Here is a 20,978-nt window from a genome sequence, read left to right as displayed (position 1 = left end):
TTTAAAAAACAAAGTACAAACATGTTCATACAGGTCAGGTGTGGTATATAATTACTCACATCCGTAATTCCAGCACTTCGGAAGGCCAAGGTGGGCGGATCACCTAAGGTCAGGAGTTTGAGACCAGCGTGGTCAACTTGACGAGAGCTCAGTTTTGCAAAAATACAAAAATTAGCCAGGCAAGGTAGTGTGCACCTGTAGTCCCAGCTACTCAGGAGGCTGAGGCAGAAGAATCGCTTGAACCTGGGAGGCAAAGTGACAGTGAACCAATTTTGCAACACTGCACTCCAGCCTGGGTCACAGAGCAAGAATGTCTTAAAAAACAAACAAAAAGAACAAAAAAACCAAACATGTTCTTTTTTTTTTTTTTTTTTTTTTTGAGACGTAGTCTCGCTCTGTCGCCCAGAGTGCAGTGGCCGGATCTCAGCTCACTGCAAGCTCCGCCTCCCGGGTTCACGCCATTCTCCTGCCTCAGCCTCCCGAGTGGCTGGGACTACAGGCGCCTGCCACCTCGCCCGGCTAGTTTTTTGCATTTTTAGTAGAGACGGGGTTTCACCGTGTTAGCCAAGATGGTCTCGATCTCCTGACCTCGTGATCCGCCTGTCTCGGCCTCCCAAAGTGCTGGGATTACAGGCTTGAGCCACCGCGCTCGGCCCATATTGTTATAAATAAATAGGAGGGAGAAGGAAGAAATCCTCCTTACAGAAGAATTCCAAACAATATGGACAGGTAGATAGTTCTCGCACCCCTTGAGAGTGGGCTGGAATTAGTGATGACTTCTAAAGAGAGTATGGAAAGAGTAGAATAGTAACTTTACGGTGGAGAAACCAGGCTAACACTGCCTTAACCAAGTGATCAAGGTTAATATTACTAGCAACAAGTCAAGTTGATACTATCTACCTATAATATTGTGTCTGGAGTTGGCCGCTTCTGGTGGGTTCTTGGTCTCTCTGACTTTAAGAATGAAGCTGCGGACCTTCGCGGTGAGTATTATAGCTAAGCTGGCATGAACCCAAAGAGTGAGCAGCAGCAAGATTTATTGTGAAGAACAAAAGAACAAAGCTTCCGCAACCGGGAAGGGTAACCGACCGGGTTCACACTGCTGCCCGGGGACGGTGTGGCGGGTCACCAGCTTTTATTGCCTTATTTGTCCCTGCCCAGGTCCTGCTGATTGGCCCATTTTAGAAGGTGCTGATTGGCGCATTTTACAAACCTCTAGCTAGCCACAGAACGCTGACTGGTGCATTTTTACAGAGCACTGATTGGTGCATTTTACAAACCGCTAGCTAGCTACAGAGTGCTGATTGGTGTGTTTTTTTTGTTTGTTTGTTTTGAGATGGAGTCTTGCTCTGTTGCCCAGGCTGGAGTGCAGTGGCGCAATCTCCACTCACTGCAAGCTCTGCCTCCCAGGTTCATACCACTCTCCTGCCTCAGCCTCCTGAGTAGCTGGGACTACAGGTGCCCGCCACCAGGCCTGGCTAATTTTTTGTATTTTTAGTAGAGACAGGGTTTCACCGTGTTAGCCACGATGGTCTGGATCTCCTGACCTCGTGATCCACCCACGTCAGCCTCCCAAAGTGCTGGGATTACAGGTGTGAGCCACCATGCCCGGCCTGATTGGTGCATTTTAAAATCCTCTTGTAAGACAGAAAAGTTTGCCGAGTCCCCACCTGACCCAGAAGTCCAGCTGGCTTCACCTCTCAATATGATGTGCTGAGTATACTTTACTTATGTGGTATTCTTCCCTAAAAAACATAACCACAGTCTAATCATCAAAAAAAATCAAACAAATCCAAATTGAGGGATATTCTACAAAATATCTGACTGCTACTCCTTGAAACTGTCAAGGTCATGAAAAACAGAAAAAGACTGAGAAACTGTCATTGACCAGGGGAGACTAAGGAGACATAATAACTAATGACAAAATACAATATGGCATCCTGGATGTGATCCTAGAACCCAAAAACTACATTAGTAGACAAACCAATGAAATCCAAATAAAGCCCAGAGTTTAGTTAATATTGATTTACTGATGCTGGTTTCTTAGTTTTGACAAATGTGTCATGGTATTGTAAGATGTTAACATTAGGGGAAGCTGGGGAAGGGGTATATAGGAACTCTCTGGACTATCTTTGCAACTTTTCTGTAAATCTAAAATTATTCCCAAATATATACACTATTATCTTTTGATACAGGGTCTCACTCTGTAGCCTAGGCTGGAGTGCAGTTGAGGTAGATCAGGTAGGATGGTCACAGCCTCACTTAAAGGGGAACAAGATACTTGCCAAACAGACAGATGGAGAGAACAGCTGGATGCTGCACAACCCGCCTCAGGAACTCATGGTCAGAACATCCTGCTGCAAGGAGGAAAAAGAGCAAAAGGGGACAAATCCTCCAGCTTGCACAGGCACAGAAACCCTTGGTCAGTGTCTTTAGGCTGACCTATACTCATTTTAACAGTAAACACACTCCCCGGGGTGGAGAATTACTCTGAAATTCTTTTGTGCACCAAAGTCAAGAACTTGAATCAGTCCACCACCAACACCATGGAGCCATCACAGTTCACTGCAGCCTCCTTCTCCCTGGTCAAGCGATCCCCTCACCTAAGCCTCCAGAGTAGTTGGGACTACAGGTGTGCACCATCGCATCTGGCTATTTAAAAACATTTTTGGGGCCGGGCGCGGTGGCTCAAGCCTGTAATCCCAGCACTTTGGGAGGCCGAGACGGGTGGATCACAAGGTCAGGAGATCGAGACCAGCCTGGCTAAATACGGTGAAACCCCGTCTCTACTAAAAAATACAAAAAACTAGCCGGGTGAGGTGGCGGGCGCCTGTAGTCCCAGCTACTCGGGAGGCTGAGGCAGGAGAATGGCATAGACCCGGGAGACGGAGCTTGCAGTGAGCTGAGATGCGGCCACTGCACTCCAGCCTGGGTGACAGAGCGAGACTCCGTCTCAAAAAAAGAAAAAAAAAAAAAAAGAAAAAATTTTTTGGTAGAGAAGAGGTCTTGCTATGTTGCCCAGGCTGGTCTTGAACTCCTGAGCTCAAGTACTTCTCCAGCCCCAGTCTTCCAAAGTGCCGGGATTACAGGCATGAGCCACTGTGTCTGGCCAAAATATGTATTTCAAAAAAGACTGACTAAATCTCCAACTCTCATACATTGTTGTGGTGGTATAAACGGTACATTTATTTTGGAAAACTGAGTTGCTTACCCTATGACTCAGCAGTTCTATTCTTGGGTCTCTATCCCAGAGAAACCAGTGCAGTTTTATTAATAGCCTAAAACCAGAAACAAATGTCCACTAGCCAGAGAATACTGATACATTCAACCATACAAATTATAGAGACACGTTGAGCTAAAGAAACCAAACACAAGAGTACATACTCGGCTGGGTGCGGTGGCTCAAACCTGTAATCCCAGCACTCTGGGAGGCCAGGAGTTCAAGATCAGCCTGGGCAACACAGTGAGAGCCCCCCATCTCTATAAAAATTTTAAAAATTAGCCAGGTGTGGTGGCATTCACCTGTAGTACTAGCTACTCAGTTGGCTGAGCCCAGAAATTCGAGATTATGGTGAGCTATTTTTGTGCCTCTGAACTCCAGCCTGGGCAAGAGAGCAAGATGCTGTCTTTTTTTTTTTTTTGAGTCAGGAGTATCACCGTGTCACCCAGGCTGGTCAAGAACTTCTGGTCTAAAGCTGTCTCTTTAAAAAAAAAAAAAAAAAAAAAAAGGGAGCTGGGCTTGGTGGCTCATGCCTGTAATCCCAGCACTTTGGGAGGCTGAGGCAGGCGGATCACATGAGCTGAGGTGTTTGAGACCAGCCTGGGTAACATGGCAAGACCTTATCTCTACAAAAAATACACAAAAATTAGCTGGGTTTGGTGGTGTGTCCCTGTAGTCCCAGCTACTTGGGGAGCTGAGGTAGGAGGATCACTTGAGCCCAGGAGGTCGAGGCTGCAGTGAGCCAAGATGGCACCACTGCACTCCAGCCTGGATGACAGAGACCCTCTCTCTCTCAGAAAAAGTGTATACTGTGAGTCCATTTATATGAAATTCTTGGAAGGACAATACTAATGGATGGTGATTTTGTAGAGTAGTGCTCACTTCCACAACAGCGACAGTAACTTACACTAGTTACTGTACACTGTACACTTACCTGTACACTTAAGGTTAGTGTACTTTAAGCCTCAAATTAAAAAAAAAAAAAATCTAGTAAAAGTTTGCCATTTCAACAATTTTATTTATTTATTTATTTATTTATTTATTTATTTATTTATTTAGAGATAGAGTCTTGCTCTTGTCACCCAGGCTGGAGTGTCATGGCGCGATCTTGGCTCACTGCAACCTCCGCCTCCTGGGTTCAAGCGATTCTCCTGCCTCAGCCTCCTGAGTAGCTGGGATTACAGGCGCCTACCACCACGCCCGGCTAATTTTTGTGTTTTTAGTAGAAAAGGGGTTTCATCATGTTGGACAGACTGGCCTCGAACTCTTGACCTCAGGTGATCTGCCCACCTCAGCCTCCCAAAGTGCTGGGAATACAGGTGTCAGTCACCGCTCCTGGCCTCAACCAATTTTATTTATTTTTTAATGGAGTCTCGCTCTGTCACCCAGGCTGGAGTGCAGTGGTGCGATCTCAGCTCACTGCAACCTCCACCTCCCGGGTTCAAGCGATTCTCCTGCCTCAGCTGGCCAAGTAGCTGGGACTATAGGCACATGCCACCACGCCCAGCTGATTTTTGTATTTTTAGTAGAGACAGGGTTTCCCCATGTTGGCCAGGCTGCTCAAACTCCTGACTCAGGTGATCCACCTGCCTTGGCTTCCCAAAGTGCTGGGATTACAGGCATGAGGCACCGCGCCCGGCCTCAACCATTTTAAAGCGTACAATTCAGTGGCATTAGGTATATGCAGAATGCCATGCAACCACCACCACTTTCCATTTCCAGAACTTTATCATCCCAAAGAGAAACTCCCTTCCCCTCCTGCTCAGTCCTTGGTAATCTATATTCTACTTTGGATGGATCCGCCTAATGTAGCTACATTACCATAGTGTTCCTATGTACTTTGAAGCCAGAATGGCAGAGAAAGAAAATGGTAAGGAAACAGCTTCTTGAGATATTTGGCTGTGAATATAGTGTATGTGGTAGGTGGAGGGGATGAGGGTGGGGTTTTGGCTTTATGTTTTAAGAAGGTTGTAATTTGAACTTAAGAGTCAAAGTTGAGAGTTCCCAGGTCAGAAGGAAGTTGAATTGAGGCCTGCAAAGGCATGGTAAGATCAGCAACTGTGTTTTGGAGTGGGGAGAAGGGGACACTGGAATTGAAGTTTGGGGGAAGTTTATGAAGGGAATCGTTTGCCAGGATAAGTTTTAAACTTTAATAATATCACCACCAGGATGTGAGTACCTTTGCTAGGCACTGGGTTAGGTACTGGACATAATTCTCTTTTATAACCACCCAGCAAGACAGGCATTATTGGTATGAACTTAGTTAATTCATACTTTTTTTTTTTGAGACGGAGTCTTGCTGTGTTGCCCAGGCTGGAGTGCAATGGCACCATCTCGACTCACCGCAACCTCTGCCTTCCAGGTTCGAGATTCTCCTCCCTCAGCCTCCTGAGTAGCTGGGACTACAGGCGCACGCCACCACACCCACCTAATTTTGGAATTTCTAGTAGAGACAGGGTTTCACCATGATGGTCAGGCTGATCTCAAACTCGACATCATGATCCACCCACCTCAGCCTCCCAAAGTACCAGGATTACAGGCTCACGTGAGCCACCGGCACCCAGCCTGTTCATACCAGTTTTACTGGTATGAATTTAGTTTGAGAATTTGCCAAAGACCAGTTTTTAGTGGATAGGCTCAAAATATTTGAAACATAACCAACTTTGTGAACTCTGTACGAGAAGGCAAACAATTGTGGCCCTTTAAGCCCGGGTTGGAGTGTTACTGGCTTCACTGGGTGTCTCTGGGCAGCCTTAAAGATGCTGAAGGGTGGGGGTGGGAGGGCTTGGTGAAGAAATTAGGAGGTGCAGAAAGAACAGGAGATGGCCAAAGTCAGCCTAGTTTGGTTAAGAAAAAAATTTGGCCATGTCTTTGGTGTTTACCAAAGTGGGGAAGCCTTCCCCAGTGGGGAAGCCTGTCATGGACTTCAGGCCATGGACTCAAGGATCTATGGGACCAGGCCTAGGATTGGCTGTGCAAAGTAAACAGCAGGCAGATAATCATGCTTAAGAGTGCAGGTAGGGCTGGGCGCAGTGGCTCGCACCTGTAATCCCAGCATTTTGGGAGGCTGAGGCGGGTGGGTTACTTGAGGTCAGGAGTTTGAGGCCAGCGTGGCCAACTGGGCAAAACCCCACCCGACTCTATTAAAAATACAAAAATGGGCCGGGCGCGGTGGCTCAAGCCTGTAATCCCAGCACTTTGGGAGGCCGAGACGGGCGGATCACGAGGTCAGGAGATCGAGACCATCCTGGCTAACACGGTGAAACCCCGTCTCTACTAAAAAATACAAAAAACTAGCCGGGCGAGGTGGCGGGCGCCTGTAGTCCCAGCTACTCGGGAGGCTGAGGCAGGAGAATGGCGTAAACCCGGGAGGCGGAGCTTGCAGTGAGCCGAGATCGCGCCACTGCACTCCAGCCTGGGTGACAGAGCCAGACTCCGTCTCAAAAAAAAAAAAAAAAAAAAAACAAAAATGGCAGGGTATGGTGGCTCATGCCCGGCCTCAGCACTTTGGGAGTCTGAGGCAGGCGGATCACGTGAGGTTAGGAGTTGGCCAACATGGGGAAACCCCACCTCTATTAAAAATACAAAAATTAGCTGGGCATGGTAAGGGGATGGGGCGCCTGTAATCCCAGCAACTCAGGAGGCTGAGGCAGGAGAATCGCTTGAACCCAGGCAGTGGAGGTTGTGGTAAGCAGAGATCACACTACTGTACTGGGCAATAGAGTAAGCGAGACTGTCTCAAAAAAAAAAAAAAAAAAAAAGGCCAGTTGCGGTGGCTCACACCTGTAACCCCAGCACTTTGGGAGGTCAGGGTGGGCGGATCATGAGGTCAGGAGACGACACCATCCTGGCTAACATGGTGAAACCCTGTCTCTTAAAAATTAGCCAGGCGTGGTGGCACGTCCCTGTAGTCACAGCTACTCGGGAGGCTGAGGCAGGAGAATTGCTTGACCCGGGAGGAGGAGGTTGCAGTGAGCCGAGATCACGTCACTGCACTCCAGCCTAGGTGAGAGTGAGGCTCTGTCTCAAAAAAAAAAAAAAAAAAAAAAAGTGCAGGGAGAACACAGGCAGCAAGTGGCCACAGACCTGGTGAAACCACTGCTACAAATGGGCAGCACCCTCAGGAGACTAGCCAATGCTCTTCGGAGACAGAGGGACTAGCCACAGGGTTCTTAAAGAGTAGCAGAAGAATATTCTAGATTAAGTCAGAATATCTTGGACTTGTTAACTAAATTAGTTCAATAATGATCAACTAACATATCTAGGTTAAAAGGTTATTTTCATTCCTCAGTGTTACAGTCAGAATATTTACAGAAGTATTTATTTTAAAAGTAGACTTAAAAAAAAAAAAGTAATTTAAAGCTCCAAGGTGTATTGTTTCATGTAGGTGTTACTGCTACCTATACTTTCACCCCATTTATTAAGCCCAAAACACTTCAAGCAACTTCAGGTTCATAAATTAATAAGGAGGTACAGAAGCCCAACCAGGATGGGACAGAATGTGTTCCAGGTTGGAAGGGGACAGCATGGCTCCTCAATGGTCTTGTACGGAACACTTGTGCTGTACTGTAATGAAGATTTTCTTCCTGAAAATCTGAATGTGACCTTTTAGATCCTCTGGTTGTTGGTTTAGTCTCCGGATTATAATGGTGTGCTGGAATCAGGTGGTTGACTAGAAGGTCAATCCAAGCTCCTAGGCCCCCCTCTCTTGTAGGCCTCAATTATCCACCTGTGAGGCTCAGGAGGGCTGACCAACCTGAAGGTTGGGAAAACTTGCTTAAATGAGGAATTGCCATTTCAGCATAAACTGTCCTTAATTCTACTGTAGAAATTGCTTTCATTCTGGAGATGGTGAGTCCCAGAAGATCATGGCCAAGATGATATCCTAAGTGGCTTCCTCTGAGAGTTTATGCCCAAGAGGGAGCCATCTGGCCACTTGCTTCTTCTTACATTTCTAATAGCTGCTCCATTTCCTTAAGGGCTGTTGTTAAATCATTTACTTGATTGTTACATAAGGTTTGCTGTTCTAGGAATCGGACTCTTTCTTCTTTCATCTCCAGCTTTACCTTTAAGGCCTGCATGGAAAGACATTCCAAAGGAAAACAACACATACACAAAACTCTTGACTAACAGGAAACACAATACCCACATTATGCTCCTGTTCCACTAAGGAAGACCGCTGGAGTATCAACAGAGACTGTATCTTCTATTTTAGATTTTGCTTCTACGTGCTGGTTTTAGGAATTGTCCCCCTAGTAGTAGAGAGGGACTAGACTCCTGTATCTCTAGGTTTGGGGCAATATCCCATGATTCATCCAAGCAATCTGAAGCAGTCCAGACCAAAGAATCTGTGTTTACTACAGGTCTCCTCCTCAAGTCATCAAGTTTCCATAGAAAGGATTACATACAGTTCCCAATTCCCAACTCTGAGCAACCTACTGTGTTACACATTGCCTCATGCCTTGGCAATGTGAACATTTCTAAGAGGCCTCGCTAACAGAAAGAAAAAAAAATTGGTGGAAAAAACTGCTAAAAAATCCAAATGAAGACTTGGAATATAGTTAATAGTAATGTACTGATGTTGGTCTCTTTTTTTAAAACAATTTTTTCCTGCCGGGCGCAGTGGCTCACACCTGTAATCCCAGCACTTTGGGAGGCCAAGGCGGGTGGATCACCTGAGGTCAGGAGTTCGAGACCAGCCTGGCCAACACGGTGAAACCCTGTCTCTACTAAAAATATAAAAATTAGCCGGGCGTGGTCACAAACGCCTGTAATCCCAGCTACTCGGGAGGCTGAGGCAAGAGAATCTCTTGAGTCCGGGAGGTGGAGGTTGCAGTGAGCCGATTATCATGCCACTGCACTCCAGCCTGGGGGTAAGAGCGAGGCTTTATCTCAAAAAAAAAAAAAAATTATATTTTTAGAGACATAGTCTCACTGTCACCCAGGCCGGAGTGCAGTGGCATGATCACAGCTCACTGCAGCCTTGCCCTCCTGGGCCCAAGTGGTCTTCTCGCCTCAGCCTCCTGAGCAGCTGGGACTACAGGTATGCACCATCTCTCTCTCTCTCAAAAAAAGTATATACTGTGAGTACCTTTGCTAGGCACTGGGTTAGGTACTAGACATAATTCTCTTTTATAACCACCCAGCAAGATAGGCATTATTGGTATGAACTTAGTTTATTCATACTTTTTTTTTTTTTGAGACGGAGTCTTGCTGTGTTGCCCAGGCTGGAGTGCAATGGCACCATCTCGACTCACTGCAACCTCTGCCTTCCACCACACCTGGCTATTTTCTAAATTTTATTTTGCAGAGATGGGATCTTGCTATGTTTCCCAGGCTGGTCTCAAACTCCTGGCTTCAAGTAATCCTTCGACCTCAGCCTCCCAAAGTGCTGGGATTACAGGCATGAGCCACCATGCCTGGCTGATTTCTTAGTTTTGACAAATGTACCAGGATAATGTAAGATGTTACTGTTGGGGGTTGGGGGAGGGAGTGCATCAAGAAGAATAGCTAATAGATGCTGGGCTCAATACCTAGGTGATGGGATGATCTGTGTAGTAAACCACCATGGCACATGTTTACCTTGTAACAAACCTGCACACCCTGTCCATGTACCCCTGAACTTAAAAGTTGGAAATTTAAAAAAAAAAAAAAAGTATCAGGGTAAATTTTCTGTATTATCTTTGTAACTTTCCTATAAATCTAAAATTATTTAGCAAGTTTATTAAAAATAAAAAGAAAAACAGGAAAGAAATCTACCTATCGTGGTAGAAAATGGTCAGGGTGATGTCTGCCTCTCACCTGTAACTCCTCCATCTGCTTTTTGGCTGTTTCATTAAAAAGCTTCAGCTCCTCTTGCAAAGTTTCTAACAGCAACTAAGAGGAAAGTACAATGTAGTAAACAAATCTTCATATAAAACCAGACCTGCATTAGATGATGGCTAACATCCCTTCCACACAGTTCTCAACAAAGGAGTCAGGAAATTTGATACAGTATAGAACAGAGGAACCAGAAAGCTCTCTCTACAGGTTTACCTATCACGTGTTTTAAATTTTCTTTTTTCTTTTTTTTTTTTCTTTTTTTTTGAGACAGAGTCTCGCTCTGTCGCCCAGGCTGGAGTGCAGTGGCCAGATCTCAGCTCACTGCAAGCTCTGCCTCCTGGGTTGACACCATTCTCCTGCCTCAGCCTCCCAAGTAGCTGGGACTACAGGCGCCCGCCACCTTGCCCGGCTAGTTTTTTGTGTTTTTTAGCAGAGACGGGGTTTCACTGTGTTAGCCAGGATGGTCTCGATCTCCTGACCTCGTGATCCACCCGCCTCAGCCTCCCAAAGTGCTGGGATTACAGGCGTGAGCCACCGCGCCAGGCCCCACGTGTTTTAAATTTTCAATTCAGACTTACCTATATTTGTAAGCACAAAGCTACCTTTCAAGTAAAATATGCTATTTTGAGTGCATGTTCCATTTCTCTTTTCTACCATCGCAGATAATCAAAGGTTGTTTCTTGGGGTTTATGGAACATATAGCAGAGACCTTCTTAGATTTACAGAGCCCCACAGTCACTCAGCCCTTGTGCCCTTTCGCACCCATTCCCTCACCATAGAGTCCATGTGATCGGTAGTAGATTCTTGTCGTGATGCCAGGGTCTCACTGCCTAAAGCTGACGGATACAACAAAGTCAACTTCACTTAGGGAACTACACACTTTAAACCAAAAAAAAATAAAAACCCTCCATGAACAAGTACAGAAATATTCATGAGGGGAATTTCTCTTAAGTGTCTAATCCTGGACTTTCTCCCAAGTTTTCACCTTGGCAGGGTCACCCACATCTGCCCTGCAGAACTGCATTTTATCTCCTTTCAATCTAGGTTTGGATATGGCCAAAAATTCTGTATACTTTCTCCTTAGGTCAGTGGACAATTTGTCCAAAGGAAATGTATAGGTTGGATTTTTTGGTTTTGTTCACAATTTAAGAGCCTTTCAGGCCTTAAAAATTATTACTTTTGGTAATATCACATGCATGTAATAAATTAAAATCATACAAAATATTTATGGTGTCAGTTGTGGTGACGCATACCTGTAGTCCCAGCTACTCAGGATTGCTTGAGCCCAGGAGTTGGAGGCCAGCCTGGGCAACATAGCGAGATCCCATCTCAAAAAAAAAATTTTAAATTTAAAAATATGTATTTTACAGTGACTATAAAGAATATCCCAGGTCGGGCATGGTGACTCATGTCTGTAATCCCAGTACTCTGGGAGGCTGAGGCAGGCAGATCACTTGAGGTCAGGAGTTTGAGAACAGCCTGGCCAACATGGCGAAACCCTGTCTCTACTAAAAATACAAAAATTAGTTGTGTATAGTGGTACATGCCTGTAATCCCAGTTACTCACGAGGCTAAGGCACAAGAATCACTTGAACTCAGGAGGAGGAGGTTTCAGTGAGCTGAGATCACGCCACTGCACTCCAGCCTGGGCAACGGAGTGAGACTCCATCTCAAAAAAAAAAAAGAATATCCTCACCTGTAACCTAAAGATTAACCAGTAACATTCAAAGTCAGTATTCCTTAATACAAAAAGGCCTGGGCCCATTTCCTGGGCATTCTCTAGCTCTTTGACTCAGGCTGAGGCCCTCTTACAGTCTTTGGACAATTCTTTCTACTGCTCTCTTTGCTACAGATTCTGCTCTCTGGGGGACAGGGTAACAGTAGTCATTTTTTAGTCACTGTAATTCTACTGATTAGCCAGGTTTAAGAATGCTTGAAGTAGTATTTTCTGTCTCTTCCCATTTGAGAAGTTACTAGTATGCTTGCGAGGAAGAACATGTTCAAACAAAATGTTCCTTTCAAGCACACTAGTAACTTTCCCAAATGGGAAGAGACAGAAAATATTCTCCCTTGAAAGGAACAAAATATTTCTCATCTACTTGCAAGGTCATACCTGTTGGCATAAAGTGTTCAGGTAAGAAAGAGATAACCTTCTCTCTATATAATCCTCTGAAATTCTATTGGCCAGGCAAAAATCAACATCACATGAAAACAAACAGAAGCCCTCCAAAATCTTTAGGGCTTTACTGAAGTAACCCCTGCACTTACTGGGCCAGCTGATGCCATGCTGCCAAGATCAACCCAGGAAGGGACACATGCACTGATCCCTTCAAAGACAGCTAGCTGTGTGCTATCTCTTACCTGGATCAAGGCCCTTGCTCTCCAAAATTGCCAAACAGTTGTCCCGAAACTTCTCCAGCAGCTCTACCTTTTGGGTCAGGTCCTTCAGCTCTCCCTGTTGGAGCACCGCACAGACAGATCAGGAACTGTCCCAATCCCTAGGGGTGGTCGCCCTTTCTTGCCCTTGCTCTTGGACAGCCATAGCAAAAGCCTGTTTTGTTTTTTTTTTTCTGCCCTTGGGCATTTGTGCATTAACAAGCTTGCTCACCCAAGGGGCCATCCATCAGGATTCCATGTGCATTGCCCAGTGGCAGCTGGTAACAGAGCTCTGGTGGGTCTCTTACCTGAGTTTCAGTCAACTTCTGGTGCAACTGCTTGTTGACGGCTTCTAAGAGCTGGTTCTTGTCCTTGAGCTCGTCCTCTGATTTTTGCTTACTCAGTGGTTTGTAGCTGTAATAACAGTTGTACTTACATGAAAAGACAAAAGGGTTAAGAGCATGGCCTACACCAGGCGCAGTAGCTCACGCCTGTAATCCCAGCACTTTGGGAGGCTGAGGTGGGCAGATCACCTGAGGTCAAGAGTTCAAGACCAGCCTGACCAACATGGAGAAACCCTGTCTCTACTACAAATACAAAAATTAGCTGGGCGTGGTGGCGCATGCCTGTAATCCCAGTTATTTGGGAGGTTGAGGCAAGAGAATCGCTTGAACCTAGGAGGTGGAGGCTGTGTGAGCTGAGATTGCACCATTGCACTCCAGCCTGGGCAACAAGAGCAAAACTCCGTCTCAAAAAAAAAAAAAAAAAAAAAAATGGCCTACAGAGTTACACAAACACGTCCTGTTCCTATCCTGGCTATTTACATAGTGGTTATGACCTTCAGTGAGTTGCATAAGCTCCCTGAAGCCCTGTTTCCTCATTTTGGCAATTAGGACAATACCTACATCTCATAGTATTATTATTAATAAGAGAGAAAACCCATGTGCATTTCTTAGCCCAGTAGCTGGGCTGATATGTAATAAAATAATATAATGTTTATCATCTAATAAACTCTAATATCACCAATATTAGAGTTTTTTCTTTTTTCTTTTTTTTTTTTTTTTGAGATGGAGTCTCGCTCTGTCGCCCAGGCTGGAGTGCAGTGGCGCTATCTGGGCTCACTGCAAACTCCGCCTCCCGGGTTGACGCCATTCTCCTACCTCAGCCTCCCAAGTAGCTGGGACTACAGGCACCTGTCACCACACTCGGCTAATTTTTTGTATTTTTAGTAGAGACGGGGTTTCACTATGTTAGCCAGGATGGTCTCGATCTCCTGACCTTGTGATCTGCCCGCTTCAGCCTCCCAAAGTGCTGGGGTTACAGGCGTCAGCCACTGCGCCGGGCCTAGAGTTTTTTCTTAACGTTCTCAGTCTTTTTTGTTTTGTTTTGTTTTTTTGAGATGGAGTCTCCCACTGTCGCCCAGGCTGGAGTGCAGTGGCCAGATCTCAGCTCACTGCAAGCTCCGCCTCCTGGGTTTCCGCCATTCTCCTGCCTCAGCCTCCGGAGTAGCTGGGACTACAGGCGCCCGCCACCTCGCCCGGCTAGTTTTTTGTACTTTTTAGTAGAGACGGGGTTTCACCGTGTTAGCCAGGATGGTCTCAATCTCCTGACCTCGTGATCCGCCCGTCCTGGCCTCCCAAAGTGCTGGGATTAAGGCTTGAGCCACCGCGCCTGGCCTCAGTCTTTATTGCTAGTATTTTGTCTTCAAAACTTTTTTATTTTTTTAAGTCAGAGTCTCGCTCTGTCTCCTAGGCTGGAGTGCAATGATGTGATCTTGGCTCACTGCAACCTCTGTCTCTGGGAATGAAGTGATTCTCCCGCCTCAGCCTCCTGAGTAGCTGGGATTATAGACATGCGCCACCACGCCCGGCTAATTTTTGTATTTTTAGTAGAGATGGGGTCTCATCATGTTTCCCAGGCTGGACTCGAACTCCTAACCTCAGGTTATCCACCAGCCTTGGCCTCCCAAAGTGTTGAGATTATAGGCATGAGCCACTGTGCCCTGCTATCTTCAAAACTCTTAGGATAAGCCCAAATAATAGATCTGGAACTAAAACCTATTTGTACAGACTTTTCAGCGTATTATTTCTATTTCTGATAGTGCAAAACTTCGAAGCTAGCCTCAAAGATGAGAGATGAACCTTCTCTCCCGGATTTCACCACCACCAGAATCTTCATCTCGAGATCACTAACTACAGGCAGCCCTTCCTCTCCTGAAGGCTTCACCCTCCTGTTGATGGGCCATAGCTAAGTGTGATTTCTGATCAACAGTGGTCCTGGCGTAGAGTCCAAAAAGCTCTTGCTTGAGACTCAAGATAGTAGCACCACTGATTCTTGCACTGACAATGGTTCTTACACCTAGCTGTGCCTCACCCCTGAAAATTCCACGCAGGTTCCTGAGGTGGAACCCAGACCCTAACACAGTAAACAAGTCCCACGAGTGATTCTGATGCAGAAACAAGGATTGAGATCCACTACCCTAGAACAGTGGCCAAGTTGATTTACCCTGATGCTCACCCTTTTCTGACATTCCTTCTGGTGGTGGTATCAGTAGCTTTCATTTGCCTAGGAGGGCAGAAACAAAGAAATGAATCAGAGACTCATAGTACTGTTAAGTGTGCAGTGAACAGGCAGAACAAAGAACTTGAGTTTCTGAGGAAAGAACCAGGGATGACATACAAGGCAAATGGCACAAGCTTGAGAGCTCTGAGGGACTATGCATTATTGTTTCAGCACAGACTATTGAAAAGGCTTATTAGTAGCACCGGGGCATGACCCCGACCACCCCAACATCCTGACAGAGCTGCTCCTCTCAAGATGGCGTGGCTATCTCATGTCAACCTCACTCACCTGGGAACTGAATGCTGGCTGGGGACACACACACACACTACGCTAGGGCTGGACTGTGGTCAGACCAGCAACCTAGGGTAACAACTAGTCCCCACCCCACATGACTACCCCTCAGGGTTGGCGTATGACTACAGTGCTGCCATTTGTATCCTCAGAGCAAGCGATGAAAGAGGAAAGAACACCTCTCATAGCCCTGGCTGTGTCTCTTCAGAAAGATCAACCCAGAGGGTTCTGGCAAAGAGCTCAGGAATGCTGCATAGCTCTGGGCCACTGACTGAAGGCCAGTTGTTCAGGAGCCTTGTATTCCCCAAAATCCTGTTTTCTAATTCTTTGTATTGATCAATTTCTAGGAAGATGTTCTAACTGGATACTAATGATGCGTTCTCACCCATTCTCTCGTCTCAGTTTGGTGATTTTTGTAACATCATTCTCTGGACCTCCTGAATGAAGCTGTTTGGAAACATCGACTTCTTTGGACCTAACAGGTAACAGACTCTTAGAAGTGGCCCGAGTTTGTGTGTCTGCAAAGGAAAACGAGAGGTAAAACTTCTGGCATCGTGAGCCGACAGCTGCAACCCTATAACAAACAGAGCCCCATTCTAAGTTGTCATAAATCTTTACTGTATTTTAAAAAATATTATTAATTTTTTGAGACAGAGTCTCGCTCTGTGGCCCAGGCTGGAGTACAGTGGTGCGATCTTGGCTCACTGCAACCTCTGCCTCTTGGGTTCAAGAGATTCTCCTGCCTCAGCCTCCTGAGTAGCTGGACTACAGGCACCTAAAATATGTTTTAAAATAAAATTTAAAAAATAGAGACAGGGTTTCACTATGTTGCCCAGCCTGGCCTCGAACTCCTGGGTTCAAGCAATCCTCCTGCTGTGGCCTCCCAGGCGTGAGCCACCACGCCTGGCCAAATCTTTATTTTCATTCTGGCAAATTTCAACATGTGATATTAATTCAAAAGAATAAAACTTCCAGGCTAATTGGCAATAAAAACCAAAATTCTTTAAATGGACAGTACAGTGTGTTTGAGGGTAGCCAAAAGTTTCGTTGAACTGAAAGGTGGAGGCTGTAAAAGTGAACATGGAGATGGACACCAGCAGAGAGCAGGGTGGAAGTAAAACACGGCTGAATCCTTGTACCATCTCGTTAAGCAACTCCAAGCACGCTGCACACTCTCCTAAGGCATGACTGAGCTGCTCTGAGTTTTTTTAAATTGTTACTTCGTTCTTTTTCCCAGAATATCTTCCTAACCACTCTAAGACATCTTTGTGTCCCCATCACCTAGAAGAATATTTGGCATATGAACAGGGGTTCAATAACTGCTTGTTGAATAAATCAAACACTTCACAGTTGCATAGGTTGTTTCACAGACCATCTCTAAACTACCTGTCTGGTCCCTTCCTCTTCCATGCTGACTGCCTCTACCACCAGCTCTTTCGTTTACCCTTCGTTAAGTTTAGAGTTTCGCTATTAGGCATTCTAATCTGATCTTCTTGCCAGATAACCAGAGAAATGGCCCTGCCATAACACTCTTCTTCCCCAAAGGTGAGAATTTTCCTTCATCCTTGTGCCAGCTCCCCAACCACACAGTCCATCATTCATGTTCTACAGCAAATTCAAGTAACTTATCTGGAGTTAAAAGCACCCCCACCCTCACACGCAGGCTTTTCTGGACTCATTCTCACTTTGTTCACTGTAAAATGGCCCCTTTAAGCTTGACCTAACTTAAGAGCCATTACAATCAAATCAAATTGAAGAAATGCGGTACAAATGAGGTATTAAAAGGGTTCTTTTTGAGGTGTCTGTCTGAAGTAAAAAGTAACCTTGGAGAAATATCATCTTCTCCTCTCTCAAGTATTAGCAAGTTATAAACAACAAATCTACTCCATGTAAAATGGAATTAACAGTCGATTGATCAAAATTAACACTCTTCATTGACTAGAATTGGTTCCAATAATTCGTATTTGCTAAAACCTAAGGATTGCAATGTAGAAAAACTTAGTAGGATTTCACAAAGCTGTCTCCTAAAAATGGGAGACACTGGGAGGGGAACTGGATGGCTGGTGTCAAGGAAGGGAAGGAAACTTGTTTATCATTGTATATGGTTTTCCAACTTTTTTTTTTTACATGTGCATAAATTACTTATCCAGCCCATGCTCAAAATCAAAACAAAAAACCTGGGAGGCAGTGTAAAAATTTGAAACTGTTCCAGTTACATATGATCATAAAGCTGGGACAGAGATGTAAACCCAAGAGATGAACACTCGCAGCTTGGCTGAGAGAGCTAGTCACTGCCCACTGACTGAGGGCACTGCATCTAAGGGAAAGACACAGCAAGCAGCTGAGACCTGGCTCCAGTTCTTCCAGCAACTCCTAGTCCCCGCTGGTGCCAGGATTACCATTCAGGTGTTCTGTGGCTACACAAGACAACAAACAACCCATTAAGCCTTTGGAGAAAAGCCTATTTACTTCAGAGCTCAATCCTGCCAAGGTTTATGTACCAGCTGAGTGGAATCATCTGGGAAGAGATCATAAATAGCTACTCCACAATCTCCCGCAACAGTTTTCTGATGTCTGAAGCTTATTCTGTACTATAATCTCTAGATTAGGCAGTTTCCCGACTGCAAACCCCATGAGATGACTTTGAACCACAAGCAAAGCAACACAAAGCAGATGGCAAAGCAATTAAAAACTCTATTTTTAATCATGTCTGTCTCTTCGCCCAAGTTTCTCAAATACTTTGCCTAGGTCTAACCCCTCTCTCCCACTTCACTCAACAAACGTGTATTGAGAATGTGGTAATTCTCAATAATTATCTCGAGAAACACGGCGCAGATGTAAAGGTGAACAAAGAACCCTAAGCATTCCACTTCTCAAATGATTCTCCTCTTTCCTCCCTGAAAACAAACCCAATCCCTCAAGATGACCCAAGTCTGGAAATAAGACGGATAACCGGTTAGAAGGGGATTCCTAGCTTAATGGGAATAACATTGTACAATAACCAACAACTTAAATCTAACTGATGAATACAGTACATACGCGGGCAGAAAAATGCAGAGCAGGTCTAAAATCCTACCACATGGCCCTTCCCCTAACTCCCATCATAAGCCTACACACCCTGGTTATAGGGCGCTCGCAGGTTTTCAGGGCCGGCGGGACACCCTCCCAGTGCCCACGCCACCCATTGGATCTCCACACTCCCGGGACCATCCCCGGCCGGGCCGCAGTGCCCCGGGCGCGGCGTGGGCACTCACCTGCGGGCTGGCCGCCGCTCAGCGAAGAGGCGGGCTGCAGGCTATACACTGTCTTAACCACACTGGTCATCGTAACGAGGCGGCACGGCTGAACTCTGGAAGGTACAGGATGAATGTTACCCAGCGCTGGACTACTGGGCCCGAGAGTGGTGGGCTTGGGGATAGCGCGACCCGACAGGCCTCGGCTCGGGGTTGGAAAAGAGAAAATCCTCCTTTCCCAGCTCTTTCCGTCCTTCCTCCCATCCAGCCCAGTCCCTCGCCCCGGGAGAGCCGAACCCAGGAGCCCGCCGGTCCTGCCCGCAGTCCTTGTCGCTCTCTTTCAAAAGATGCCCTGAAGCAACTGTCGCGCCGCCTGCCAAGTTGGCCGCCTCGGTTTCAAATGGAAACTTCCGGTAGCTGGGCGGAAGTGGGTGGGAATCGCACTCCGTAGAAAGCCATGTTGTACGGAACATTCTGTTCCCTGGCGGGGGTTCGGGAGCCGCCATGCTGTACGGAAGGTTCGCTCGGAGGCCAGAGGCAGACCTAGCGAAAGGTGTTGTAGCCCCCAGGTCTGGGCGGAGGAGGAGGGTGATGCAATTTGTAGGCTTGAATGGCGCTAATGAGCTACCAGCGTCATATTCCGGGATGGAGACGCAAACGTGGCCACATTAAGGGTCCGTGTCACAATCCTCTTTATTTAGTTTGGGATTGTTAGGGATATTGCCAGGAGCACAGGTTATTTGGATGAAAACAACACATTACAGGAGGAGAGTGGCAGGTGAAGCTTGAAGAAAAGGACCTATGGGCTGAGATACCTGAGGCACCTACCTGAGGTCCTAATTTTAATAGTACTTACCCAGATTTTAAGTAGCGATTCAAAGCTACTCCTAATAAACAGGGTAGTTTGCATCATTAAATGCACTAGTTCATTCATTTCATCCAGCATTTATTGAGCACTTCCTGATTACCCAGCAGTGTTCTCAGTGGGTGGGAGGGACTGAGGGAGAGCAAATATCAAGATTGACCTTGGCTCTGCCCTCCTGGAGTTTACGACTTAGGAAACAGACAGTGAACAAATAATCACCTGAATAAAGATATATTTACGGATTGTGGTGAAATTGTGAAGAAGGCTGGCCGCAGTGGCTCACAGCTGTAATTTCAGCACTTTGGGAGGTGGAGGCGGGTGGATTGCTTGAGTCCAGGAGTTCAAGAACAGCCTGGGCAACATAGTGAAACCCCATCTCTACAAAAAATACAAAAATTAGCTGGGCGTCGTGGCATGCTCCTGTAGTCCCAGCTACCCTGGAGGCTGAGGTAGGGGGATTGTGTGACCCCCGGGGGGCAGAGGTTGCAGTGAGCTGAGATTGCACCACTGCACTCCACCCTGGGTGACAGAGCATGATCTCAAAAACCAAACCAAAACACACACACACACACACACACACACTCACACACAATGAAGAGAAAGTACAAAATCCTATAAGATAGAAAAGCAGGGAAACTTAGATTATATTGGGGGCTCAGGGAAGACCTCTCTGAGATGATGTTCGATTAAGGAAGGAGGAGAGGGAGTTAATCATTGGGGAAAGGGGAAAATGCAAAGTCCCAAGGCAGAAATGGGTTCTTCCCTAGGCACAGAAAGATAGGAAGAGAGTGGTACAGATAAAACTGGAGAAATAAGAAGTCAAAAGACAAATTTTACAGGCTAAGGTATAGAGATTAGATTTTATCTAAAAGTAATGGAAAGTCACTGAAGCATTAAAGCAGGAGAGTGTCATCCAATTTATATTTTATTTTACTGTATTTTATTTTTTTGAGACAGGGTCTCACTCTGTTGCCCAGGCTGGAGTGCAATCATAGTTCACTGCAACCTTGAACTCCTGGGTTCAGGAGATCCTCCCACCTTAGTCTCCTGAGTAGCTAAGACTAAAGGTTAAAGGTGCATGCCACCAGGCCCAGCTACTTTTTGTAGAGATGGGGTCCTGCTATGTTGCCCAGGCTGGTCTTAAACTCCTGGCCTCAAATGATCCTCCCACCTCAGCCTCCCAACAGACATGAGCCACTGTACCTGACTCAATTTATATATATATATTCTTTTTTTTCTTTCTTTCCTTTTTTTTTTTTTTTTTTGGAGATGAAGTCTCATTCTGTTGCCCAGGCTGGAGTGCAGTGGTGTCATCTCGGCTCAGCTCACTGCAACCTCCGCCTCCTGAGTTCAAGCGATTCTCCTGCCTCAGTTACCCAAGTAGCTGGGATTACAGGCGCTGCTACCATGCTTGGCTAATTTTTTATATTTTTAGTAGAGACGGGGTTTCACCATGTTGGCCAGGCTGGTCTCAAACTCCTGACCCCAGGTGATCTGCCCGCCTCGGCCTCCCGAAGTGCTGGGGCAGGCGTGAGCCACCGCGCCCAGCCCTTTTTCTTTTCGAATAATTGGGCTTGAATAATTGTGAGGACAGAGCCACTATTTTCTG

General features: G+C 46.1%; 1 protein-coding gene across 3 annotated transcripts; it reads right to left on the bottom strand.

Annotated features, from left to right (window-relative positions):
• Window positions 1–7,525: 7,525 nt before the first annotated feature.
• KNSTRN (kinetochore localized astrin (SPAG5) binding protein) lies at window positions 7,526–19,165 on the bottom strand. 3 transcript variants are annotated; one of them, XM_045395290.3, is made up of 9 exons: window positions 18,802–19,165; window positions 18,526–18,620; window positions 15,657–15,789; window positions 14,936–14,983; window positions 12,727–12,832; window positions 12,404–12,497; window positions 10,817–10,878; window positions 10,022–10,096; window positions 7,526–8,295 (listed from the first exon to the last, which is right to left on the bottom strand). In XM_045395290.3, exons 1-9 carry the CDS (start codon window positions 19,008–19,010, stop codon window positions 8,167–8,169), a joined length of 951 nt encoding a protein of 316 aa, XP_045251225.2. In that variant the 5' UTR covers window positions 19,011–19,165; the 3' UTR covers window positions 7,526–8,166. The 3 variants fall into 3 exon arrangements, with proteins under 3 accessions (XP_045251225.2, XP_045251227.2, XP_073851623.1); XM_045395292.3 differs by lacking the exon at window positions 10,817–10,878; XM_073995522.1 differs by lacking the exons at window positions 7,526–8,295; window positions 10,022–10,096; window positions 10,817–10,878 and adding an exon at window positions 11,597–11,711.
• Window positions 19,166–20,978: the final 1,813 nt, after the last annotated feature.

This window comes from Macaca fascicularis, chromosome 7, assembly GCF_037993035.2.
Source record: "Macaca fascicularis isolate 582-1 chromosome 7, T2T-MFA8v1.1".
In the NCBI taxonomy this organism is placed as follows: Eukaryota; Metazoa; Chordata; class Mammalia; order Primates; family Cercopithecidae; genus Macaca; species Macaca fascicularis.
This window is presented reverse-complemented; position numbering and strand designations above follow the sequence as displayed.

Excerpts from the sequence above, each read along its gene's own strand:
- KNSTRN (XM_045395290.3), bottom strand. The coding sequence starts at position 19,010 with ATGGCGGCTCCCGAACCCCCGCCAGGGAACAGAATGTTCCGTACAACA. Across the intron at positions 14,984-15,656 it reads AAACTGAGACGAGAGAATGG|GCAAATGAAAGCTACTGATA; the intron begins GTGAGAACGCAT and ends CTGCCCTCCTAG. Across the intron at positions 10,879-12,403 it reads GAGCAAGGGCCTTGATCCAG|CTTTAGGCAGTGAGACCCTG; the intron begins GTAAGAGATAGC and ends TGTATCCGTCAG.